At 40.6% G+C, this 21101-nt stretch overlaps 1 protein-coding gene across 1 annotated transcript in view; it reads right to left on the minus strand.

The window, feature by feature from the left end:
- The window catches only part of LOC134533403 (cell adhesion molecule Dscam2), a 104851-nt gene that overhangs the window by 17330 nt on the left and 66420 nt on the right, over positions 1–21101 (minus strand). Inside the window, exons 21-29 of the mRNA XM_063370925.1 lie at positions 19457–19612; positions 18074–18213; positions 14418–14574; positions 7779–7927; positions 6993–7113; positions 5727–5825; positions 4531–4716; positions 3096–3395; positions 738–884 (exon numbers count right to left, since the gene is read on the minus strand). Coding sequence (XP_063226995.1) covers positions 738–884; positions 3096–3395; positions 4531–4716; positions 5727–5825; positions 6993–7113; positions 7779–7927; positions 14418–14574; positions 18074–18213; positions 19457–19612 — 1455 coding nt within the window. The remainder of the gene's footprint in view (positions 1–737; positions 885–3095; positions 3396–4530; positions 4717–5726; positions 5826–6992; positions 7114–7778; positions 7928–14417; positions 14575–18073; positions 18214–19456; positions 19613–21101) is intronic.

The following is a 21101-nucleotide window of genomic DNA, read 5'->3' on the forward strand; positions in this document are numbered from 1 at the left end:
AAAAATACAGTTTAGAAAGAAAACTACTCATCCTGCCTCAGCAAATTATTAAATGCTTTTTTGAAAACAGACACCACTCTGATATCTTGAGCAGTTTTCAAATTGAGTGTTTTCTCTTGAAGCTCTGCACGCCATATGTGTGCCCAAGTAGGCTCAACTGTTAATGAAAGTTGTCCTTAGTATTATGAATCCGTGTTCTTTTGGAATATTGGGAAAAAAAAAATATTTGTTATTTAAATAAAAATACACAATATTTGCTACGCTTTAAAACTATCAAACATAAACACATATACAAATTCTTACATAAAATTGCAAATTAAAAAAAAAATAGCTTTTCGACTCATTCTAATTTCAATAAAATTGATAATCTTAATCTGTAAAAGTGTAGCTATAAAGTGTATTTTTTTTTTACATAAGCCTGCAATTAGTAATTTCATTATATTGTCTATGTATTGTATTTCTTTTTATGCATTTTATATTTTGATGTTTATTTTTAATAGTTATATTTTAAACTTTATTTGTTTGTTTCTATTGTTTATATGTTGTCCTTGTATATATGTGTCGTGCCCACCGCTAAAGCCCACAGGCTGTTGGTGGGCATGTTACAATATTAATAAATAAATAAATAAATAAATAAAATATTAAACAGTTTTGAGATGCAAAATTTAAATATAATGAAATGTCTTGAGCCTGAATTAAAAAGTAAATTTAATTTCACATGTGAGCTCGACACTCACGTTTCCTCCACACGAACGCGGCCACCCCCACGAGGCTGAGCACGGACGCCAGGGACACGATGATGGGGATGACGATCCGGAGGTTGGCGTAGAAGGGCACCTCCTGCGAGTGGTGCACTGGCGGGGCCAGCTCGGGGATCACCGTCACTGCAACAAGCACCCGGCTCCGCTGGCACGTGGCAGCACATGTCTGGGACAGGGGCGTAGCCAGGGGGGGTTTTTAGGGGTTCAAGCCCCCCCCCCCCCAGCACCAAATCTTTAATTAATTTCTTATTCATCACTCAAACAAATTTCATATTAAAATTAATAAAATTTTTACCATTACAATATTTAAATTTAAGTACCGAAAACTGCTAAAATAGCACTATTTTACACCTTAAAATCCAAATTTTTCCGGGGGAGGATCCCCGGACCCCCCGCTTTAATACGGGGGGGGGCATGTTCCTTAACACCCCCCACACACAAATCCTGGCCATGCCACTGGTCTGGGATATCGCGGCGGGCACTGGCCACGGCTCAATGTAAGGGACCATCATGTTGTTTGCTTACCACGATCCTGGGCAACTCCCGGCAGTGTCTGCACACACACGGCAACAGTTACCAGTTAAAAAAAAAAGTCTGGGTAGGCTGTATTTTGGATTATAGCCGTCAGGGATTCGTTTCATGAATTTCCATGGCGCTGAACAGGAATGTTGTTTATGAAATAAAATAAAATGATATTGCTGCATTTTTTTGACGTACATATGATGAACGTCTTGCTTGACGGTCAGGCCGCCATGCCAGAAAAATTGCACCACCAAAAGTTGCGACGCCAAACTGCGAAAAACTCAGCCCATCGTTCACGACCACTGGCTCAACTGACTTCACATCAACATCAGAATAAGACAGCTTTTCCGTGTTCATTACCAAACAATTTTCTGCAATTCCCCGTCAAAACACGTACAACTGCTATAGCAAGGTTTATATTAATTTGTGAAGTAGTCAACTCTTCTCTTTTAAAATTTATGATTTAATCTTCATTATTTGGGCTGTAGTGAATAGCATGATACGTGCCCTTGACCAAATCCCAGAACAATTTAAGAGCTCTTTGTACATTAATAAATATAGCACTCGGGCATTGTGTAGCAACAACTCCTGAGTCTTTAGCTACTAAAAAAGTTATTTCGTAATAAACTTCTTCAGTTTACTGTAAGAAGCCACTGAAAATTGGCATTATGTACACATTTCACTTTAAATATTCCTATCTTTTTTTTTGTGACGAGAGATTAATTAAATATGCCTTTGTATGGTATAATTTTGCTTGGATGACACGTGCGTGATGAAATAAAGGTCAATTTTAACACTAAGACTGACTTTTTTCCTTGCAACAAGCTACTGGAAATGGACTTTGCACTAGCCACTCACTATAAGTTCAGCACAATTCTGTTGTTATGTTTACTTTGGCAGTGCCCTCCTAGAGAATTGATTAGTTGGGAAGACTTTGTGTATGTAATTAAATAAATTAATGTTTTTACTAACAAATCGCTTAACTTATTCGTATGAAGCCAGTAAACGACCATATTGAATATTACAGCAGTGCTTTATTATGCCTATGTATCTAGTGTACATTAACTAGCTGATAATCTGCAATTTTGGAATCCATGACATCGATACCCCAGTTTTAACCGAATAATCACACGTCTGCTGCAAATAAACGAAGTATAAAAAAAAATATATGTATTAGCATGCTCTTTGGCTATATATTATGTAAATAGCAAAACCCTTTTTAAAAGTTACCAGCTAAGAAATTTTTCCACTTAGCAAATTTAAAAAATATTAGGCTCTGACTTATGGAAAACAATGACTGGACCTTTCAAAAGGTCTAAAATGTTCATTCTCATGAGCAACTTCGTAACATAGTTACTCTGGGTGGATCAGGGCCGGCGCGTCCATATAGGCGAACTAGGCAACCGCCTAGGGCGCCAAGTAGCTGGGGGCGACGCAGCAAGACACATAACAGCTGATATAATATGTTTAACGATTATTGAAACTAGATGAAAATGGATTTTTGTTACAGTTTGGAATGTTTATATTGATATAAGTAATTATTTAAAGTCCACGGTGACCTGTTTATGATTTGTAATAACTAATAAAAAAGTAAAAAAAAAACACAAGCCTGCTTACATTTGATTGTTGACAAAATCTGAGGCTTACATGATGTATTTTGAGGCAAGGAAAATTTTTTTGGGGTGTCCGGCGGGGGAGGGGGGGGCATTAAAGTTTTTCGCCTAGGGCGCCAATTTACCTTGCACCGGCCCTGGGGTGGATGAATAAATGAAACATTGTCCGGAGTGTGCCAAAGTATTCGGGCAGCCTCACCTCCCTCCACGGTGAGCGTGGTGAAGTTGTAGTAGGCGACGGTGGAGCCGGCGTTGTTGTGGGCCGTGATGCGCAGGTGGTGGTTGGTGGCGGGCACCAGGTCCACGATGCTGTACACCCGCTCCATGGGCTGCACGTTGTTGGACACCAGGGTCCACTCGCCGGGCCCCCGCTGGCCGTCGCGGTACTCGATGATGAAGTAGAGGATGGCGCAGCCGCCGTTCCCCCAGGCGTCCAGCCAGATGGTCGCCACCGTCGAGTTGACGGTCAGTAGTTGCGACTGCCGCGGCTTCACGGGAACTGTCCGTCGGTGAGAAGAATGCCGACAACAACCACCATAGTGGGGACGAGTCTTTCATGCAGTAGGGAAAATGAAAGAATGAACAGAGGAATGAATAAATGGATAAATAAACTTTGTCTACCTGAATGTATAAGTGACTGAATAAATTTTGTTTCAATGAATGAATGAATGAATGAATGAATGAATGAATGAATGAATGAATGAATGAATCTACCAATAAATCAGTCAATGAAAGAAATAATGAAAGGTTGAATGGAAAAAAAAATTAATGAAAGTATGAATGTCTAAATGAAAGAAATAAATGAATGAATCTACCAATAAATCAGTCAATGAAAGAAATAATGAAAGGTTGAATGAAAAAAAAAATTAATGAAAGTATGAATGTCTAAATGAAAGAAATAAATGAATGATTAAACAATTAAATCATGAATGAATAAGTTAATAAATATATGAATAAATAAATTATTAAATATATATCAATGTGTATGATTTAAAATAAATGAATGGGCTAATTAACTCATCATCTAGGTCATTCTATATGATGAAGGGTGATGAGAACTTTGCTGTAAGGGAGCCTGGGTTCGAACCCTTGGTATGTGGTGTTTTTAGCTGTTAGATTAAGAAATTTGAGTTTAGTTTGTAGACCTCTGTCCAACTGTTCTAGAGGCATTTAGGAAGTTAGAATATTATGCCCAAGAAAATAAAATAAATAAAATCATTGTGTTTGATCACAGAAACATAGTGAAAAATTCAAACAAGTGTAAAATTAGGGAATGAATTACAGTCTTTCATATGATTTTTATTAACATGAAATACAGTCTTTCATATTATTTTAATTAACTTTTAAAGTACAAATCATGTTTATCAAACCACAGTGAGTAAAAAACCATTAACATCTTACAATGTTACATAGTTTCGTGTTTTATAAAAATTAACTGAATAAAATAGAAATGTGATTTAGTTTTAAATTTATTGGATTGGATACAGTTTCATCATGAAACATTCAGCTAAAAATTTAAAACGTTCCAGGATTATTATTTTTTTTTGTTAGGACAATACCAAATATTTTTTGAATGTGGGTGAAACAAAAGTGTAAGTACATACTGAGCTCTCAAGGTATGGTGCGCAACGTACCCGTGCCCTTGGTGTAGGCGTTGACGATGTCGCACGGCAGGCCGGTGCCGATCTTGTTGAAGGCCGTGATGTAGAGTTGGTAGCGCGTGCCGCACCACAGGTTGTGCAGCATGTGGGAGTTGGTGTGCGCGTCTATCTGCAGCTCCTCCCAGTCGCCGTGGTCCCGCTTGTAGTTGATCACGTAACCTGGGGGCAGTCGGCAGCTAGGGCCCTGTGCCGCATTCGCGCAGTCGCATCTGTCCCGACACACCTTCCGTGGCAGCGAGCCACGTCCACTTTGTTCACGCGTGGCTTTACTTGAGAGCGCTACGCAGAATTAATAAAGACATGTTGAAATGTGTTTTAAAGGAATTTTTATACATTTCTTGAAAGTTTAACTATAATTTTAATATATTTGGGGGTTGAAACTTTTAATTTTAATGTCTACACACTTTCATACATTTTACATTTTCGGGTACTTTGTTTTAATTTTCAAAGCAACTTAACGGAAAAAAAATACAACAAAGTTGTGCCCAAGACAAAGTTATAAAAACATAATAATAAATAAAATATTTGCTAAAAAATTATTATTTTTGCGCTTACAGTTTGTTTGTACTCATCATGCTTCTCATTGGCGAATATTGTTCATGACGTCAGATGGTGCTGTCTGACCTGTCTGACCTTGGAAGTTCAAGTGGGCCAGCTTTGGTCTGACAGATCCGCTCTGCGCGACTGTACCATCGGTACTAGACGTCGTAGGTCACGTGAACCAATCAAATGCCATGTTCACATCCACACCATCAGCTCTGACACATCAGACAGATGCGACTGCGCGAATGTGGCAGGGCCTTTAGCAGGCACACAGTCGCATCGACTGCGTCAGTACACTGGAACTGCGAACCCTACCTAGCTAGCTGATCATGACCTACTGCGATGCTGGAACCACCATATCGCGACGGCGCAATGCGGAGATGGTGATGCAGCAGCTAAATATTGTAATATTGTGAACATACAGTTTTTACTCCAGCGACAACTTAAAATGCACATTAGTGTATTTCGGTTGTATGTCAATCAAAAAACAAATCTTGTCCTCAATGCTACGTAAACAATGCAACTTATGATTCAGTATAAATTTATGTCAGGATCCCTGGGGCAATGCAGCCCCTCAGGCTGTGAGCCAGCCTCCTCGCAGCAGGTTGTAAGGGGAATGTTGTTACCGAGAATGGGGCTCCCGCCGTTGTGGTTGTCCGTCCACTGGAGCCGCAAACTGTCCGAGTAGGACGCGACGACGGAGAGGGTGGGTGCGTCCGGCGGCACTGCGGACAAGAACAACCCCTGGTGTAGTCGGGGGACGGTGCTACCCCTTCCCTGTCAAACAGTTGGTCGCGCTGGCAACGGCCACAGCCGACAAGCTCTTACACCTTACATCACACATTTTATTGCACCCATTTGCCACTAGCACGTAACTTATAAAACTTGGAAATATTAGGTAGGTAAATAACTATTTCTGGGATTACAGCACACTCCCAACTTTAAATTTAAAAAAAAAATAGATTTCTCACTCACATTTCAAATAATACAATTAATTTTGATTTTTCATCATTTTTAGGCTTCAAAAATAAGATAGAGTTAGGTACACTTATACACAATGACTGGGATAAAAAAAAAAAATGTTGTGGATGTGATAGGCAAGAGCTTCCGCTAGTGTTGAGAAGGGTAAAGAGCAGATGTGATTTATCAGCTCTCGCATGCTTGTTTTGTATGTGACTATCAAACAAAATGTGAAAAAAAAAGGTCCTACATTTATTTTAATAAAGACCTATGTGTCAGAAATATGCTGAGTTGAAGTTTTCAATGAGTGTTTGAGGAGTTTCAAATGACAGAAAATCATTAAGTTGGGATAAGAATTTTGTTTAATTTTTTTAAATAAAAGATCATACAAGGGTAGATCTTATTTAATCAAAACCAATAAAAAATATATTTATTTTGTTAAGAAAAAAGTGTGTTTCTGACTGCAATGTTGGTATTAGTAAAAAAACTTTTTTTAATCATTAAGTTAAAGCATAGTGCTGCACCCAAGATACAGTACTTGCCATCACTTTAAGTTATTTAGAAAGACACAATGGAATCTGGACCCTAAATATTTTTGGTTTTCATTTTAATAGCCTTTTTGTCATTTAAATAACCTATTTTAAAATGACCACAAAATAACCACCATTAGGTATGATATGTTATGTATATTATGTACAATAGCGGGTTAACATGGATTGTGGTCTTTAAAGATAAGTACTTAAAAATCCTGTAAAAAGATCTAGATTTTGTATTTATATAATTTTTTTAAGGTACAATTTGTCTGCATAAATTTAAAATCACTTGCAAGTTTGTAGGTTGCACTATTAATGTGAAAACCTGTTTAAATGATATGAATCAGTTACAATTCTGTTATATACACGATTGTGTTAACATTGTCAATAGTTTCTTACCTTTAACCTTGATGCTGTAAATAATTTCATCTTTCCCGTGCTGGTTTTCGACACTACACGTGTAGTTCCCTTCACTGTTGTGTTGCACATCTTTTATCAACAGTGAGCCATCTTTGTTGATCTGCAATATAAAAGAAATTTCAAATTTGAAATTTTAAAAATATTTCTACTATGAATTGAATAGCTTTAATAACTAATTATAGGTACAGTTGTATTTAACTGAATATAATGCTATGATTATTACCAAAAGTGGAGGTCGCGTTATAATCGCAAACTTTGTATCTTGCCATTGGGAACAGCTGAGTAGAAAAACCACAGGCTCTGCCTCTTAAATGTATCACTTATGCCACTAGTCTGTGGGCGTGACATGTGAGAGATGCAGGATGAAGGAGAGGGTTGTTTCTGCTTCTCTTCCCAGTGGCTGCTGGGGAAGACACTCCCCTCCCCCCCTCCTCTTACCCTCTCTCAACACAACCACTGGATATCACCACGTTCCTTGCTTTCTTAACAGCCTCTGCTTTTCAACTAGTCGGAACACATTTTTTTTTCTTCTAACTGTGACTGGGTGTTTCAAAAGAGACCATGTAAATCACTCTACTGATGAAAGTGGTACCAGAAGGGTCCAGTAAATATGGAAAATAAATTTAATAATTTAAATAATTTTCAAAAGGTATGTACTTGAATTCCAATTTCCTAATTTTTCATAAATTCATAATCAAAAAATTTGGGTCGCATTATATTCAGAGTCGCATCATTGCAGGAGCAACATTACAGGGATGTATGTACCTGTTTTCTGCCATTCGTTTCGATGATTCTGTCGTGGAGTTTCCACACCACTTGTGGAGCAGGTATGCCGACCTTCTTGCATGGAAGTGTGATGTCATGCTTCCACGGTGTGGTGATTTCCCGACTGAATGAAACTATTCTGGCTGGAACTGCACAGATGGATTTGCACAAATACAGTAATGAAAAGTTAATAAAAACAAAAATAAAATAAAAATCATAATTGCTCTCGCACACTTCGTGATGTACATATTTGTGTCATTCCTGTCTTGGAGTTAAATGAGTGGTTTATGTATGAAAACTGTGGGTAGTTAAGAGCTTTGTCTGCTTAATTAACCTTAAATTATGACTGATCCCACTTTCATTGCAAAATTAACTTTTTTTTCCTCTGCTTAGCCTTCTCAAAGTAACATTATGTAAGTATTTTTGCGAATGCCCATTTTTAGTTGCCTAGAATCTAAAGAAAATTAATGGCTACCGTTCAAAATTAATTGTTTACTTCCTAACCAAAAACCTTGTAGGAGTTAATACTAATGTTACATATAGTGCCTGATTTATTCTTTGAGATGTGGTTAATGATTGTCTCTTTAAAGTATGTTTATGTTTATTTATGTTTGAAGTCAGTAGTGTGATGTTGGACAGGTGTTGTGTATGTAGGGTAATTGTGGACTGGTGACAAATGTGGTGTGTTGGCACCACTGTTTAGGAGGCGGAGTTGGTGTGCTTGTTGTGTGGAAGACAGTTGAGTGAGGATGCATGATGGCGTTCGTTATGTATTGTGTTGTGTTGTAAACTGGCAAATAAATACCTACAATAAGGAATAAAATGTGTAACAGTAAACTCAACATCTGGCGACGAGGATGGGATTGAAGTGCCCCAGTGCTTAATGCATGCGTCGGTTCGCCCTAGTATTTAATTAACGAGTCGTTGTATCGGCATCTCCGCAATGGCTTCTTTGTTAGGCAACATAGAAGAATTTGATGTGGCAAATCCGCAAGGTTGGGATGCCTATGCAGAGCGTCTTGAGTTTTACATGCAAGCAAACGAGGTTATAGGCGAAGAGAAGAAACGTGCAGTGCTTCTTAGTGTGTGCGGTCCGAAAACGTATGCGGTAGTAAGATCGCTTAATTCTCCAGCTTCTGTGGCCTCCACATCATATGCAGATATTATGAAAATTTTGAAAAATCATTTCTCCCCTAGGCCGTCGGAGATTTACCAACGGTTCAAATTTCATCGTCGCGATCAAAAGGACGATGAAAGTGTAGCAGAGTACATTGCAGAATTGCGTAGGCTAGCAGAACACTGCAACTTCGGCGCTAATTTGGACCTAACTCTCAGAGATCGATTTGTGTGCGGGATGAAGGACGAGACAGTGCAACGTCGGCTATTAGCAGAAACGGCATTGACATTCGCACAGGCACAGGAGAAAGCCCTTGTTGCGGAGGCAGCAAACCAAAATACCAGAGACATCCGGGGGGCTGTGTCCAAGCCGGTGTACACTGACTACGTAGGGCAAGAAGCACCACAGGGTAATGGGGTGCAACAAGCAGCGGGGGTCGACAGGGTGAGCAAGGTTAAGCAACCTCCCAGATACAATCAAGGGGTAAGATGTACTGGATGTGGTGGGCAACATTTACGAGCTGCTTGTCGGTTCAGGAACGTGGAATGCTATTTTTGCAAACGGCCTGGCCATCTGGAAAAGGTATGTAGACAGAAGGTACGTGAGATGAACTCTAAGGGTAATGTTCACACAGTGGAGGAAGTCCCGGAGGTGCAGTTGGGCACAGTGACAGGTAGTACTGAACCAGATATTTACAACTTATGGAAGATAACAGCAGCAGGATGTGAGGAATTGTGCACAACTGTATTAATAGATGGTCAGGCTGTTGAAATGGAATTAGACACAGGGGCTGCGGTGTCAATTATAGATGAATTGACTTTCCAGGCAATTTATGCAAACAGAAAACCTGCACTGTCTAGAACCACTTGTGTGCTGTATGACTATAGCAAAAATTCTATTGAGACATTAGGCTCGTGCAGGGTTCAGGTGACATATGGTGGGCGGAGGTGCATGCTTCCATTGATAGTTTCCAAGGGGCGTCATCGCTCTCTGTTGGGCCGAAACTGGATGCAACCGTTAGGGATTGAAGTGAAGGGGGTGTTAAAAGTAACGGGGGTGCTATCAGAGTTAGTCCAAGAATTTCCCGAGGTATTTAGTGAAGAATTGGGCGAATTTAAGGGACAACCTATAAGATTCCAACTAGACTCTAGTGTGGCTCCGGTGAGGTTAAAACCTCGTGCAGTACCATACGCCCTGCTACCGAAAATTGAAAAAGAACTGGAAAGATTAGTAACACAAGGGGTATATACGCCGGTCACGTACTCAGACTGGGCCACACCCATTGTTCCAGTCTTGAAGCCAAATGGTGATGTGCGAATATGCGCTGATTATAAAAGCACATTGAATAAGGCATTGAAGGAGGATCTATATCCTGTTCCACCAATCAGCCAACTGCTTGCAAAACTATGTGGAGGCAAAGTATTTGCAAAAATTGATTTGGCACAAGCATTCCAACAGTTACGAGTGGATGAGAGTGCGGCAGCAGCGCAAACTATCATCACACATAAGGGGGCATTCAAAGTAAATCGTCTGCAATTTGGGGTGCGAGTAGCACCAGGGAAGTTTCAACGATTCATGGAAGACCTACTGGCGGGGCTAGAGAACGTCGTGCCGTACTTTGATGATGTACTAGTGAAGGGCACATCCATGGAAGAGTTGCTCATCAATGTGCGACAGGTACTACAGCGTTTCAGAGATGCTGGTATACATGTCAAGGCAGAGAAATGTGTGCTGGGGGCTTCAGAAGTTACATTTCTAGGCTATGTGGTGGATCAACATGGGTTACGGCCCACCCCCGACAAGGTGCAGTCCATTCACGATGCACCAACACCAGCAAACAGAGATGAATTACAGGCATATCTAGGTCTTCTTAATTTTTACCATGCATTTCTGTTGGATAAGGCTAGTGTAGCAGAACCTTTGCATCAGCTTTTGAAGAAAGACGCTCGCTGGGAATGGACCACGGTGCAGGATGCAGCTTTTGCGGCTACAAAGGCTCTGTTAACCTCAAACTCTTTACTAGCTCACTACGACCCACAAAAGCCACTTATATTAACGTGTGATGCATCTCAGTATGGAATTGGAGCTGTTCTTAGCCAACCGAATAATCAGGGGGAAGAAGTGCCAATTTGCTATTATTCACGAACCATGACGTCAACAGAGCGGAAGTATGCCCAAATTGACAAGGAGGCTTTAAGCATTATAGCGGGGGTCAAGAAGTTCCATAATTATGTTTATGGTCGGCAGTTTGAAATACGCACTGATCACAAACCATTATTAGGACTGTTCACGACCGATAAAGTCACACCAAACATAATCTCGCCCCGAATGCTTCGCTGGAGTGTAATACTAAGTGGGTACGATTTTGTGTTGGTGTACAAGCCAGGATCTAGTATTGCGAATGCGGATGGCCTCAGTCGGCTACCAAGAGCAACCCCAGAGATGGAGGTACCAGCACCCATGGAAGTGCTGCTTCTGGAAGTGTTAGACACTCCCCCCCTCAGGGCACATCACATTGCAGGTATGACTAGGAAAGATCCCATTCTATCTAGAGTTTGTTCGTGGGTGGGAACTCGTTGGCCAAGTGACAAGTTAGGGGAAGAATTCCAGCCATATGTGAGGCGGCAGCATGAGCTATCACTGCACCGTGGATGTTTGCTGTGGGGATCGAGGGTAGTCATCCCAAGTGAGGGCCGAAATCCCCTTCTGCGAACTTTACATGCTTGTCACCAGGGAGTAGTAAGAACAAAGGCATTGGCTCGCAGTTATGTGTGGTGGCCAGGACTGGACAAGGAAATCGAAGAAATGGTACAGCAATGCGAGGTTTGTCAGTCCACGCGCCATGCGCCACCAAGGGCCCCAAACCACCCCTGGGAATGGACCAGGCAACCATGGTCACGCCTACATGTAGATTTTGCTGGCCCTATTCAGGGGCAGGTGTTTCTGGTCGTCGTTGACTCGTATTCTAAATGGCTAGAGGTGCTTCCAGTGCCATCCACAGATGCTAGAAGCGTTATCACAGCAATGAGGTCTTTGATGGCTACCCATGGAATTCCAGACACGATTGTGAGTGACAATGGAACAGCATTCAGTTCGGCGGCATTCACTACCTTTGCAGATAACAATGGGATCAGGCTTATTAAAGTTGCCCCGTACCATCCATCATCCAACGGACAAGCAGAAAGGATGGTACAGTCGGCAAAAGAGATGTTGAAGCGGATGAGCGGCAGTGACCTTTCACAGCGTTTAGCTCGGATGCTGATAACACAACATGTAACACCTACAGCAGTTACAGGGACAAGTCCAGCGGAACTGCTGATGGGGCGTCGGCTAAGAACATGCTTGGATAAAGTGCACCCAGATCTGGCAGAGGACATGAAGCAAAGACAAGAAGACAGCATGACTACATCTCCACCAAGGAAGTTCAGGCCACAGGACCTGGTGTACGTCAGAAACATGGGGCGTGGGCAGAAATGGTTGCCTGCTAGAATCATTGAAGTAACCGGTCCATTATCATACAAGGTAATCACCAATGATGGGGTGTTGATGAGGCGGCACATTGACCAGTTACGGTCCAGACATGCCCACCCTCCGGAAGAAGCCATAGAAATGACCCCATATGCAGGCAGTGAAGTAAGGTCACCAATGGCAGTAGAGGAAGAAAAGGACCAGGCCGTACAAGGCCAGGGAGCGGAGGAGAGAGCAAGTCAGGACCTACCACCACCGTCTCCAGGTGAAGAAGCAGACTTCAAAGGGTTTTCGCCAAGAGTACCCATGGCTGCAGAACAACAAAGCACCTTCCAGTCTCCACTAGCTGCAAGGGAAACAAGCGAAGCTCGTACACCAAAACGGACCAGACCGGCCAGAGAATCTGTTAAGCCAGGCTGGATGAAGGACTGTGTCATGTAAAAGGGGAGGGGTGTTGTGTATGTAGGGTAATTGTGGACTGGTGACAAATGTGGTGTGTTGGCACCACTGTTTAGGAGGCGGAGTTGGTGTGCTTGTTGTGTGGAAGACAGTTGAGTGAGGATGCATGATGGCGTTCGTTATGTATTGTGTTGTGTTGTAAACTGGCAAATAAATACCTACAATAAGGAATAAAATGTGTAACAGTAAACTCAACAACAGGGAAAGGAGGCACTTCAAGCAGCACATGGGGTGGAACGAAGGGGTAGGGTAGAGAGAGAGATAATTCAAGACCTGGGTCTAATCAGTTTTTTCTTTGGTTTTAACATGGTGTCGACATAGAGGTGAGGCGGTGAGCTGAAGTAGTGAATGCTACGGCACGGGAAGCGGGAGTCCCATCGACAAACCCAGGGGCTTACGGCAGTGTCTGCCACGTTCAGGTTCGACCATGCCGCGGGAATCTAACCGAAATCATCTTAGTGGATAGTGAGTGATCGGAGAACTTGACCATCATTGCATTCTCAGTGCAGCCTCCAAGACATTTGGCGACAACAGAAGTGCTGACCTGCGAAGGACCTACAGCCTTATTTGAAAATACTGAAAGCATCTGTTTAGTAAACAAAATCACAGCTTTAAACTGTGAATGAAAGAACAAGTTCACACTTTGATGTTTACCAATTAATTAATAGAGACTAGAGGAAAAGGTTTAAATAAGTTGTAATATTTTTTTTTAAATGCTTGTATTGCTGCAACTATTTTATTTTTTCAAATTTAATTGCATTGATATTTTTATCACTTAAGGCTATGTCATTTACATTTTTATTGAACTTGTGCTGTACCTCCTGACCACCAATGCAAGATGCAAACAAATGATGGTCAGAGCATTCCAACTGGAAGCATACAAAACACAAGTTCCCAGGTGTCGTACAAGTAAGAACCCGGCCCCAGCCTTCGGCACAGCCCCTGGAGATGTTTGCATAAGCACGGGCGAGCCGTAGGCGAGCGAAGGGCAGTCAGCTGAGCCCCTGACCTCGGACCCTGGTCAACAGCCTCTGAGGACCTCAGCTCTGGCCCACAAGGCAAATAAGAAAATTGAAATTTTGTACTGAGAACATTACCAAGGCACATCTGTTGTTGCTGTTACTTTTAGGTTTGGTAATAATTTTCTCTAGTTGTTTGTGTTTTTATATATATATATATATATATATATATATATATATATATATATATATATATATATATATATATATATATACTAGGATGCTGTGTGTGATCTAAAATTCAAACATGCTCAACGAAGTTACATAAGTCAATTGTGCTGTATAATAGGCATAAATAGAGTTGATACAAGCCACCTGCTCTCCTGCCGTATATGTAGGGGCAAGATTATATGGTAAATATTGATAAAGCCGAAACAACTCCAAAAAGCATGTCAGAGGGGGGGGGGGGGGGGTCGTCCTGACCCCCGCCGGGGCCTCGTGCCTACTGTGGGAGGGGTCCTGATCACCCTGGCCACGTGCCTGATGTGCGAAGGGTCCCGACCCCCGGGGCCTCGTGCCTGATGTGCGAGGGGTCCCGATACTCCCTGGCCTCATGTGGGAGTGTCCCGACCTCACCTTTGCTGGAAGGGGAGATGGTGACGACGGGCGTGCTCTCGCCCTCGCCCACCTTAGTGGAGGCCGTCACCCAGAACTGGTAGGTGGCCCGCTCCTGCAGCCGGACCGTCTCGTGAGACTCGCTCGTCGGGCTCAGGATGCGCTTGTGGGTCCCTTCCTGCAACACAGGTCCCACCAGCTGGGATTCACAAACATGTTCCTGTTACAGCAAACATCTTAGCTCTATGCATACGGCATCAATATCATTATTTTCTTGGAAAATGGATCGGAAGACATTGAACGGAAAAGTGTCTCAAAGATGGCGGACCCAAGTGTAGCAACATAAACCTGTGTATACTCTCGTTCGTAAACATTAGAAGACATACTAAACGTACTGGTGTGCCAAACTAAAATTTATAATAGTACAACTATCCTTTAATACTTTATGTTATAATTGATAATTTTGAAAAGAAATATTGACAACTTAAAACATACGCAATACAATTTTGACAATCCTTAGGTAACACTGAAATGTAGGGATAGCATTTTATTTGTCATACTATAGAAGACACAAAATTGTTAGCCTAAATATATTTGGCATAAGAATTGGTTTTGGCCAATTGTAGTCAATGTTCATGACAGTTTTTTTCGTCTACCAGGTTTGCCACCGTTATAAACATTTTAAATTTCCTTTCATATTCCTGACAAACTAAAGGTTGCTTTTTCTGACAGTTGTTAATATGACAATAGGTATAAGAAAACATAGAGCTCCAGGTTTAAACCCCCCCCCCCCCCCCCCAATTTGTTGCTGTTAAAAATGCCACTCGAGAGCTCCAGACTACACAAAGTATGTATCATGTTCAGGTGTCATTAAAACATAAAATAGTATGTGTAACAGGTAGGGAGTATGTATGCATTAATATGCATACCCAGTACTATTATAACACACATTACCCCCCTTCCCCCCAGCCCCAATTTGTGTCTGCTCGTACTTGAAAATGCCACTAGAGAGTTCCATGCAACACAAAATCCTAATTTTGAGGGCCAGTAAAACTTAATCTAAAATTTTGTAACAGGTAGGGAACAAGTGTGTGTTAATACGCATACCCAGTACTATAATAAAACATATCAGCTTCAGGTTGAACTCACCACTGTATTGTGATAGTGATATTTGACAAATGGTAGCGAAACCATATTAAAAAATCCCTGACACCAAATGAAATTCCCTGACATATCCCTAATTTCCCTGACACTCACAAAATTCCGTGACATTTACAGGTTTTCTGGATTTACAGTCAAGTGGCAACTCTGGTCCGTGTGACCGGGTTACAGATTGGTATTTTATGGTAAATACCAGATTGTAGCAATGTATGAAAGCTTGGAAAGATATAATTTATGCCATGCCATGCCAAATATTTGAATAGATATCTCAAAACTGAAATTACAGAAAACAAATCTAGATATCAGGAATTAATCAGTCACGTATCATCCGCAGTAAGGTCATTAAGACAATAGGATTGTACAGAGAATTTCATTTGCAAGTTGATTGCTTTCAAATTCTTTTCTTTTGCTGGTGGGAATAATAGGTTTTTTTAGAGAATTTTGGAAAGGAGAAGGGCATATATTTCCCGCCTCCCAGCCTACGCCCCTGAGAGCAGTGGCGAGGCGTGAGGTTTACATGAGGGGAAGCAATAACTCCGTTCACACCAAAACATGATGAGGTTGGGGGGGGGGGGGGGTGTCAGGGGGCCCTCCGCCGGGAAAATATGGATTTCAAGGTACAAAATGGTTCTATTTAAGTAGTTTTCTTAACTGAACATTGACTATTCCACAGGTAGAAAAATTGACATTTTTTTAAATACATTATTTTTGAAAAATAATGATTGACTTACATTATTCTGATAGTAAAATACCTACTCTACATTACTTATATACTAAGTGGGAGTGTAGTATCATCGTACGCCCACAAATCCCCCACGCACTGCCAGCCAACAGCCCGCGGGAGAGATGCGCGCGCCCCGAGAGACGACCGCCGACTGAAACGCGACATCGCCACCTGCCGTGCCGAACTGTACCGGACATAGCCGAAGCAGTCGGCGGAAAAATTCCACCGTCTGCTTCGGCCATGTTCGCTCCAGTTCGGCAAGAAAGCGTTACCTTCGTAGCTTCTACCGCGTATTTTTCCAGCCAATCCCCTCCCTGAACCTTTGTACCATGCCACCCCCCTTCCGAAAGGAAACTACTGCGGCAGCCTTCCTGCTGAAAGCGATCCTACCAGCGCTTCTAAACCTAGCAACGCTTCTAAAACAGCATGTTTTTGTGTCAACGAGTTCTTTTTTTATAGCGCACAGCGCACAGTATTGGGTCCCAAGAAGATAGTGTAAAAAATACATACACCTAACTGCACGAGCCAAAGTAAAATACTATTCTGAATAAAATATTTATTTAAAAAATACAATGTCTGGAAACTGCCTGGGCAAGCACTGCTTGCCTTGCTTGCCCTGACGAGACGCCACTGCCTGAGAGACGGTAAAAAACTAAGACATGGACCGGAGGAAGGAATCATGCGTGGCCTGTGGCAGGAAGACATCCCAGCATCTGGCCAGAGTGACTTTGGGAAATTGTGGAATTCGAATCCAGGTCACCTGTGATGCGAGTACAGCCTCTCAACGCTGCACCATCTCACTACTCTATGCCGTGGGTGAACCACTGCAGTTCAGGGGGACCCATCCCGCCATTCAACATTAACTATCAGTACAGACTTGAATGTTTGTTAGATCGTTGGGCGTAACAATTATGGCATGTGTAAATTGTTCGTAACAATGTAAGAAATCTTTCATTATTTTATTTACCCTGTTACGTCAAAATTAATTTCTTAAATAAAATAAAATAAAATAAAAATATTCATATTAAATTTAAAAAAAAAATATCAAAATGATAAGTATCTCGATTGGCAGTAAAAATTGTTTATTTGGTCAAACTACTGGCTACTAAAATACCAACCCTATATTAGAGAAACTGCAAGCATAAAATTCTTGTATTTTCAGGAAGAGGAAAATGACGTTTGTAAAGGCAGGTTATTGACAAGTATGCATTAAGTGTTGGAGGAGTGCATATGATACATACTAATTAATTATTTCACGAAAGTTCAAACTCTAAAAATATCATCCCATTTTTGTTTAGTAATGAGTTCAGAAAACAGTGATGGGAAAACAGCTCTCATTGTTTAATTTTTTTGAATGCAATTATGATATAACTTGTGGATAAAAATACTCAATAAATGCACATTAGATGAGGTGAGGGCTGTTGAGAGAAACTAAGGGCAAATAAAACTTTTCAAATCCCACATTTAAAAAAAAAAAAAAACACGATCTAAGGACTTTAAACGTCAACATGGCCATAATTGTAAACATGACCTGTGCACATAGCGTAAATAATAAGGTTTCCAATGAATCCTATTAGCTATAGTTATGTAATTTTTGTCCTACTGTCAGGGTGAACACAAGAATTAAAAAAAAATCCTTGAAATCAACGGGCCTCCCTGGTGTTCGGGCCTTAGGGACTTTAACCTCCGTCCTCATCTCTTGCCGGCCCTGGGTGATGCAAGTAACATAAACCGTGAAATGCTTGTATAAAGTAGCAAAACGTAACCAGGGGCTTGGTTAAACGCAATTCACCTCTTTACCATCTTCTATGATGCCCATGTAGAAAGTGTACCCCGTTAGTTGGCCGTTGGGGAACAGCGGTGGTAACCAGGACACGAGAATCTTGTTTGTGGAGCTGATGACGGCCTTGATGTCCGCAGGTGGTGATGGCACTGGTTAAAGACAAGACACAATTACAAAACTTTTACGCAAACCTCTAAGGAAAATTTTCTTTCAGTGGATTTTTTAGTTCTGAGTTCACAATTAAGTATGTCAGTCTCATGAATAAAAGAAAAAAAACTAAATAAAAAAATAAAAAACTAATGAAAACCTATTATAAAAAAACTGATATGCCATTGCCTTAGGTAGGAATCAACAGAAAACCTAGGGGTGTGTAAAATTTCAAAACTTTGAGCACAAACTGAACAAAGAAAAATACAAGTTGGGGTTCCATTTCAAGTGAACTTCCAGCTACCAAATCAGTGAACTACTTTCAAACACTGCAGCCACAAAAAAAAATGTGAACAAAAAATATTCACAAATAATTTTATTGAAATCACAGATTAAATGGGGAGGGGAAAAATACACAAATCAAAGTTTCCATTGACACGATAGACGGATTCACTAAATGCAAGACATGGATGGTCGTGATACACAGTTAGTGCAAGAACTTTACAGTCTTTTTTTTTTAATACTGGGGATAAATTTCTATAATCATGTTGGGGCGATGTCGAAGTTCATTTTAAAGGGAAACGGTGTCACGCGATGGCTACTGTTAACACCTGAGTGCGAAGATGGTGTGCTGTTTGCAGGTTAATGCGTTCTACATTTGCTAAAAAACAGTACTGTGGTTGTAACAGGCCCCCCACATCATTCTGTGGGCCCCGTTGTTAGAAGTCATGATGCCCCCCCCCCCTTTTTTTTTAACAGAGATAAAAAAAAATTTTTCCTTTATGTACATTGTTTTAGTTATATATTTTTTTAACCTTTTCACAATTATTTTTAAAACACATTAAAACTAGTTTTAAGTCAGTGTTTCGATTGTCAACGTAAATATATTTTGAATAATGGCAAATAAATTAGTGTAAGTGTTCTGTACTGTCAACATGGTGTCACGTCAATTGGTGGTGGTTTTGTTACTCACAGTTGTAGATTCAGACACGTTCTGTACGCACAGCATATTCCGAATAATAATATTACTCTGGTGAAATATTTCATCGGTAACTGAATTTAGGCCTTACTGTTTAATTGTTTTCTATGATTTATTTAAAATTGTCTACTTTTTTTTGTTTTAAGTTTTTTTCTTTCTTTTCGCAGGCCCCCTAGACCCATGGGTATCGTTGCCGTAGCAACGGTAGCACCGGCCATGTGGGGGCCCTGGGTTGCAAGAAACGCCGGCAGAGGACAGGCGGTTACCATCCTCCTCGGTGTGGCAGAAGACGGGAAGGCTCTTGACGCCGTCCCCGCTGGCGGTGAAGGCCAGCACGGAGATGCTGTAGTTGGTGTACTTGCGCAGCCCCTGGATGGTGGTGCGGAGCGACGTGATCACCCTGGTGTCCTGCTCGTCCTCGTCTGGAACCACACACACCTGTGCTGCGGACCCCGTCTTTCACACCGTCGATGTTTCATCGCAATTCACCCAGATTATTCACTATGCAAACATTGAAATATATATTTTTTTGTTGTTAATTTTTTTTTTTTGCTAGATTATTTCATCATTTTATGTGTTATTTGTAAAAGTTAGAGACAAGATTTTGTGGTTTTATTTTCAGGGCAGGAAATTTCTGTGTTATTAGTTTAATTTTTTAAGTTATTTATTTATTAAAAAAAATTGCACAATTTTCAAAAAATATGACACCTAATTCACCAAAACCAGAGGCGCAACAACAGGGGGGGGCAAGGGTATTTTGCCCCCCCTCTGAAACCTTGAAGTGGGGGCAAACGGGGGCAAAGAAAGTGCTGTGTAATCAATTTTTAGATAATAAAACTGCTTAAATAGCACCATTTTCCACCTTAAAATACAAATTTTCCCGGGGGAGGACCCCCGGACCCCCCGCTTCAATAGGGGGGATCGATGATTCTTTATAAAAAGGTATATTGCCCCCCCCTTTGGAAATTTAGTTGTTGCGCCCCTGACCAAAACAGTGTCATTTTTACTGAAACATGATGCACTTTTACAATATGATGGTTTATAATAAGCATGTCTAACTATTTCGGAGCAAATAAAATAAATCTGTTAAGTATTTTTGTGTTTTTAAAATGTGTAATTATAATTAATAACAGTTGTAAGATTAAAAAGAAGTATTTTTTTTCTCTATTTTTTTTTGCATGAAATATGGTACCAATTCATGCTAAATTAATTACTTTCATTGAATTTAATATTTAAAAAATTCATTAGAGTTAAGTTTTGATTGAAAATGCTGATTAGTATTATTATTTTAATCACATTTCAGTGTATTAACTTGATTTTGGTGTTATATGGTGTATTAACATTTTTTTTTTCCGGTGTTTGGTTTTAATGCAATTCACCATGTTCCTAGTAATTAGTCAAGAAAATATTCATAGTGAAAATATTTTGCCTAGCTAATTGAGTCATGATTATCGAGTAATGGCATGGCTAAAACTTTACTTCATAAGTTAAATTTTTGAAGTATTAAAAAAGATAGGAAATTTTAAAAAAATGCTACATGCCTGGTTTTGAGGGACTAATAGGCTCAGTTCCACATGCCATATTAATTTCAATCATTTAACACAATAGATTTCTTGGATTTTATACTTGCTCAAAATGTTGTCACCAGGTATTTAATAAACAACATTTGCAATTTTGTAAATTTCATGCAGGTTTTTAAAAGAAACCTCTGAAACGGAATGAGGGGCGAGGGATGTGAGAACTTACGATAATGAAATGAAATGGGATGACATGAGATGAAATGATAAATGAACATGATCTTGCGCTAGGTAGACGGATTTATCTGTGAAATAAGACAATATTAACTGAAAGACCATCGTGAACATACTCAATCTTAAGCGTCCACCACCCTGGAATTTAACGAGTCTCGCC

The sequence above is a fragment of the Bacillus rossius genome, chromosome 6, assembly GCF_032445375.1.
Source record: "Bacillus rossius redtenbacheri isolate Brsri chromosome 6, Brsri_v3, whole genome shotgun sequence".
NCBI lineage: Eukaryota > Metazoa > Arthropoda > Insecta > Phasmatodea > Bacillidae > Bacillus > Bacillus rossius.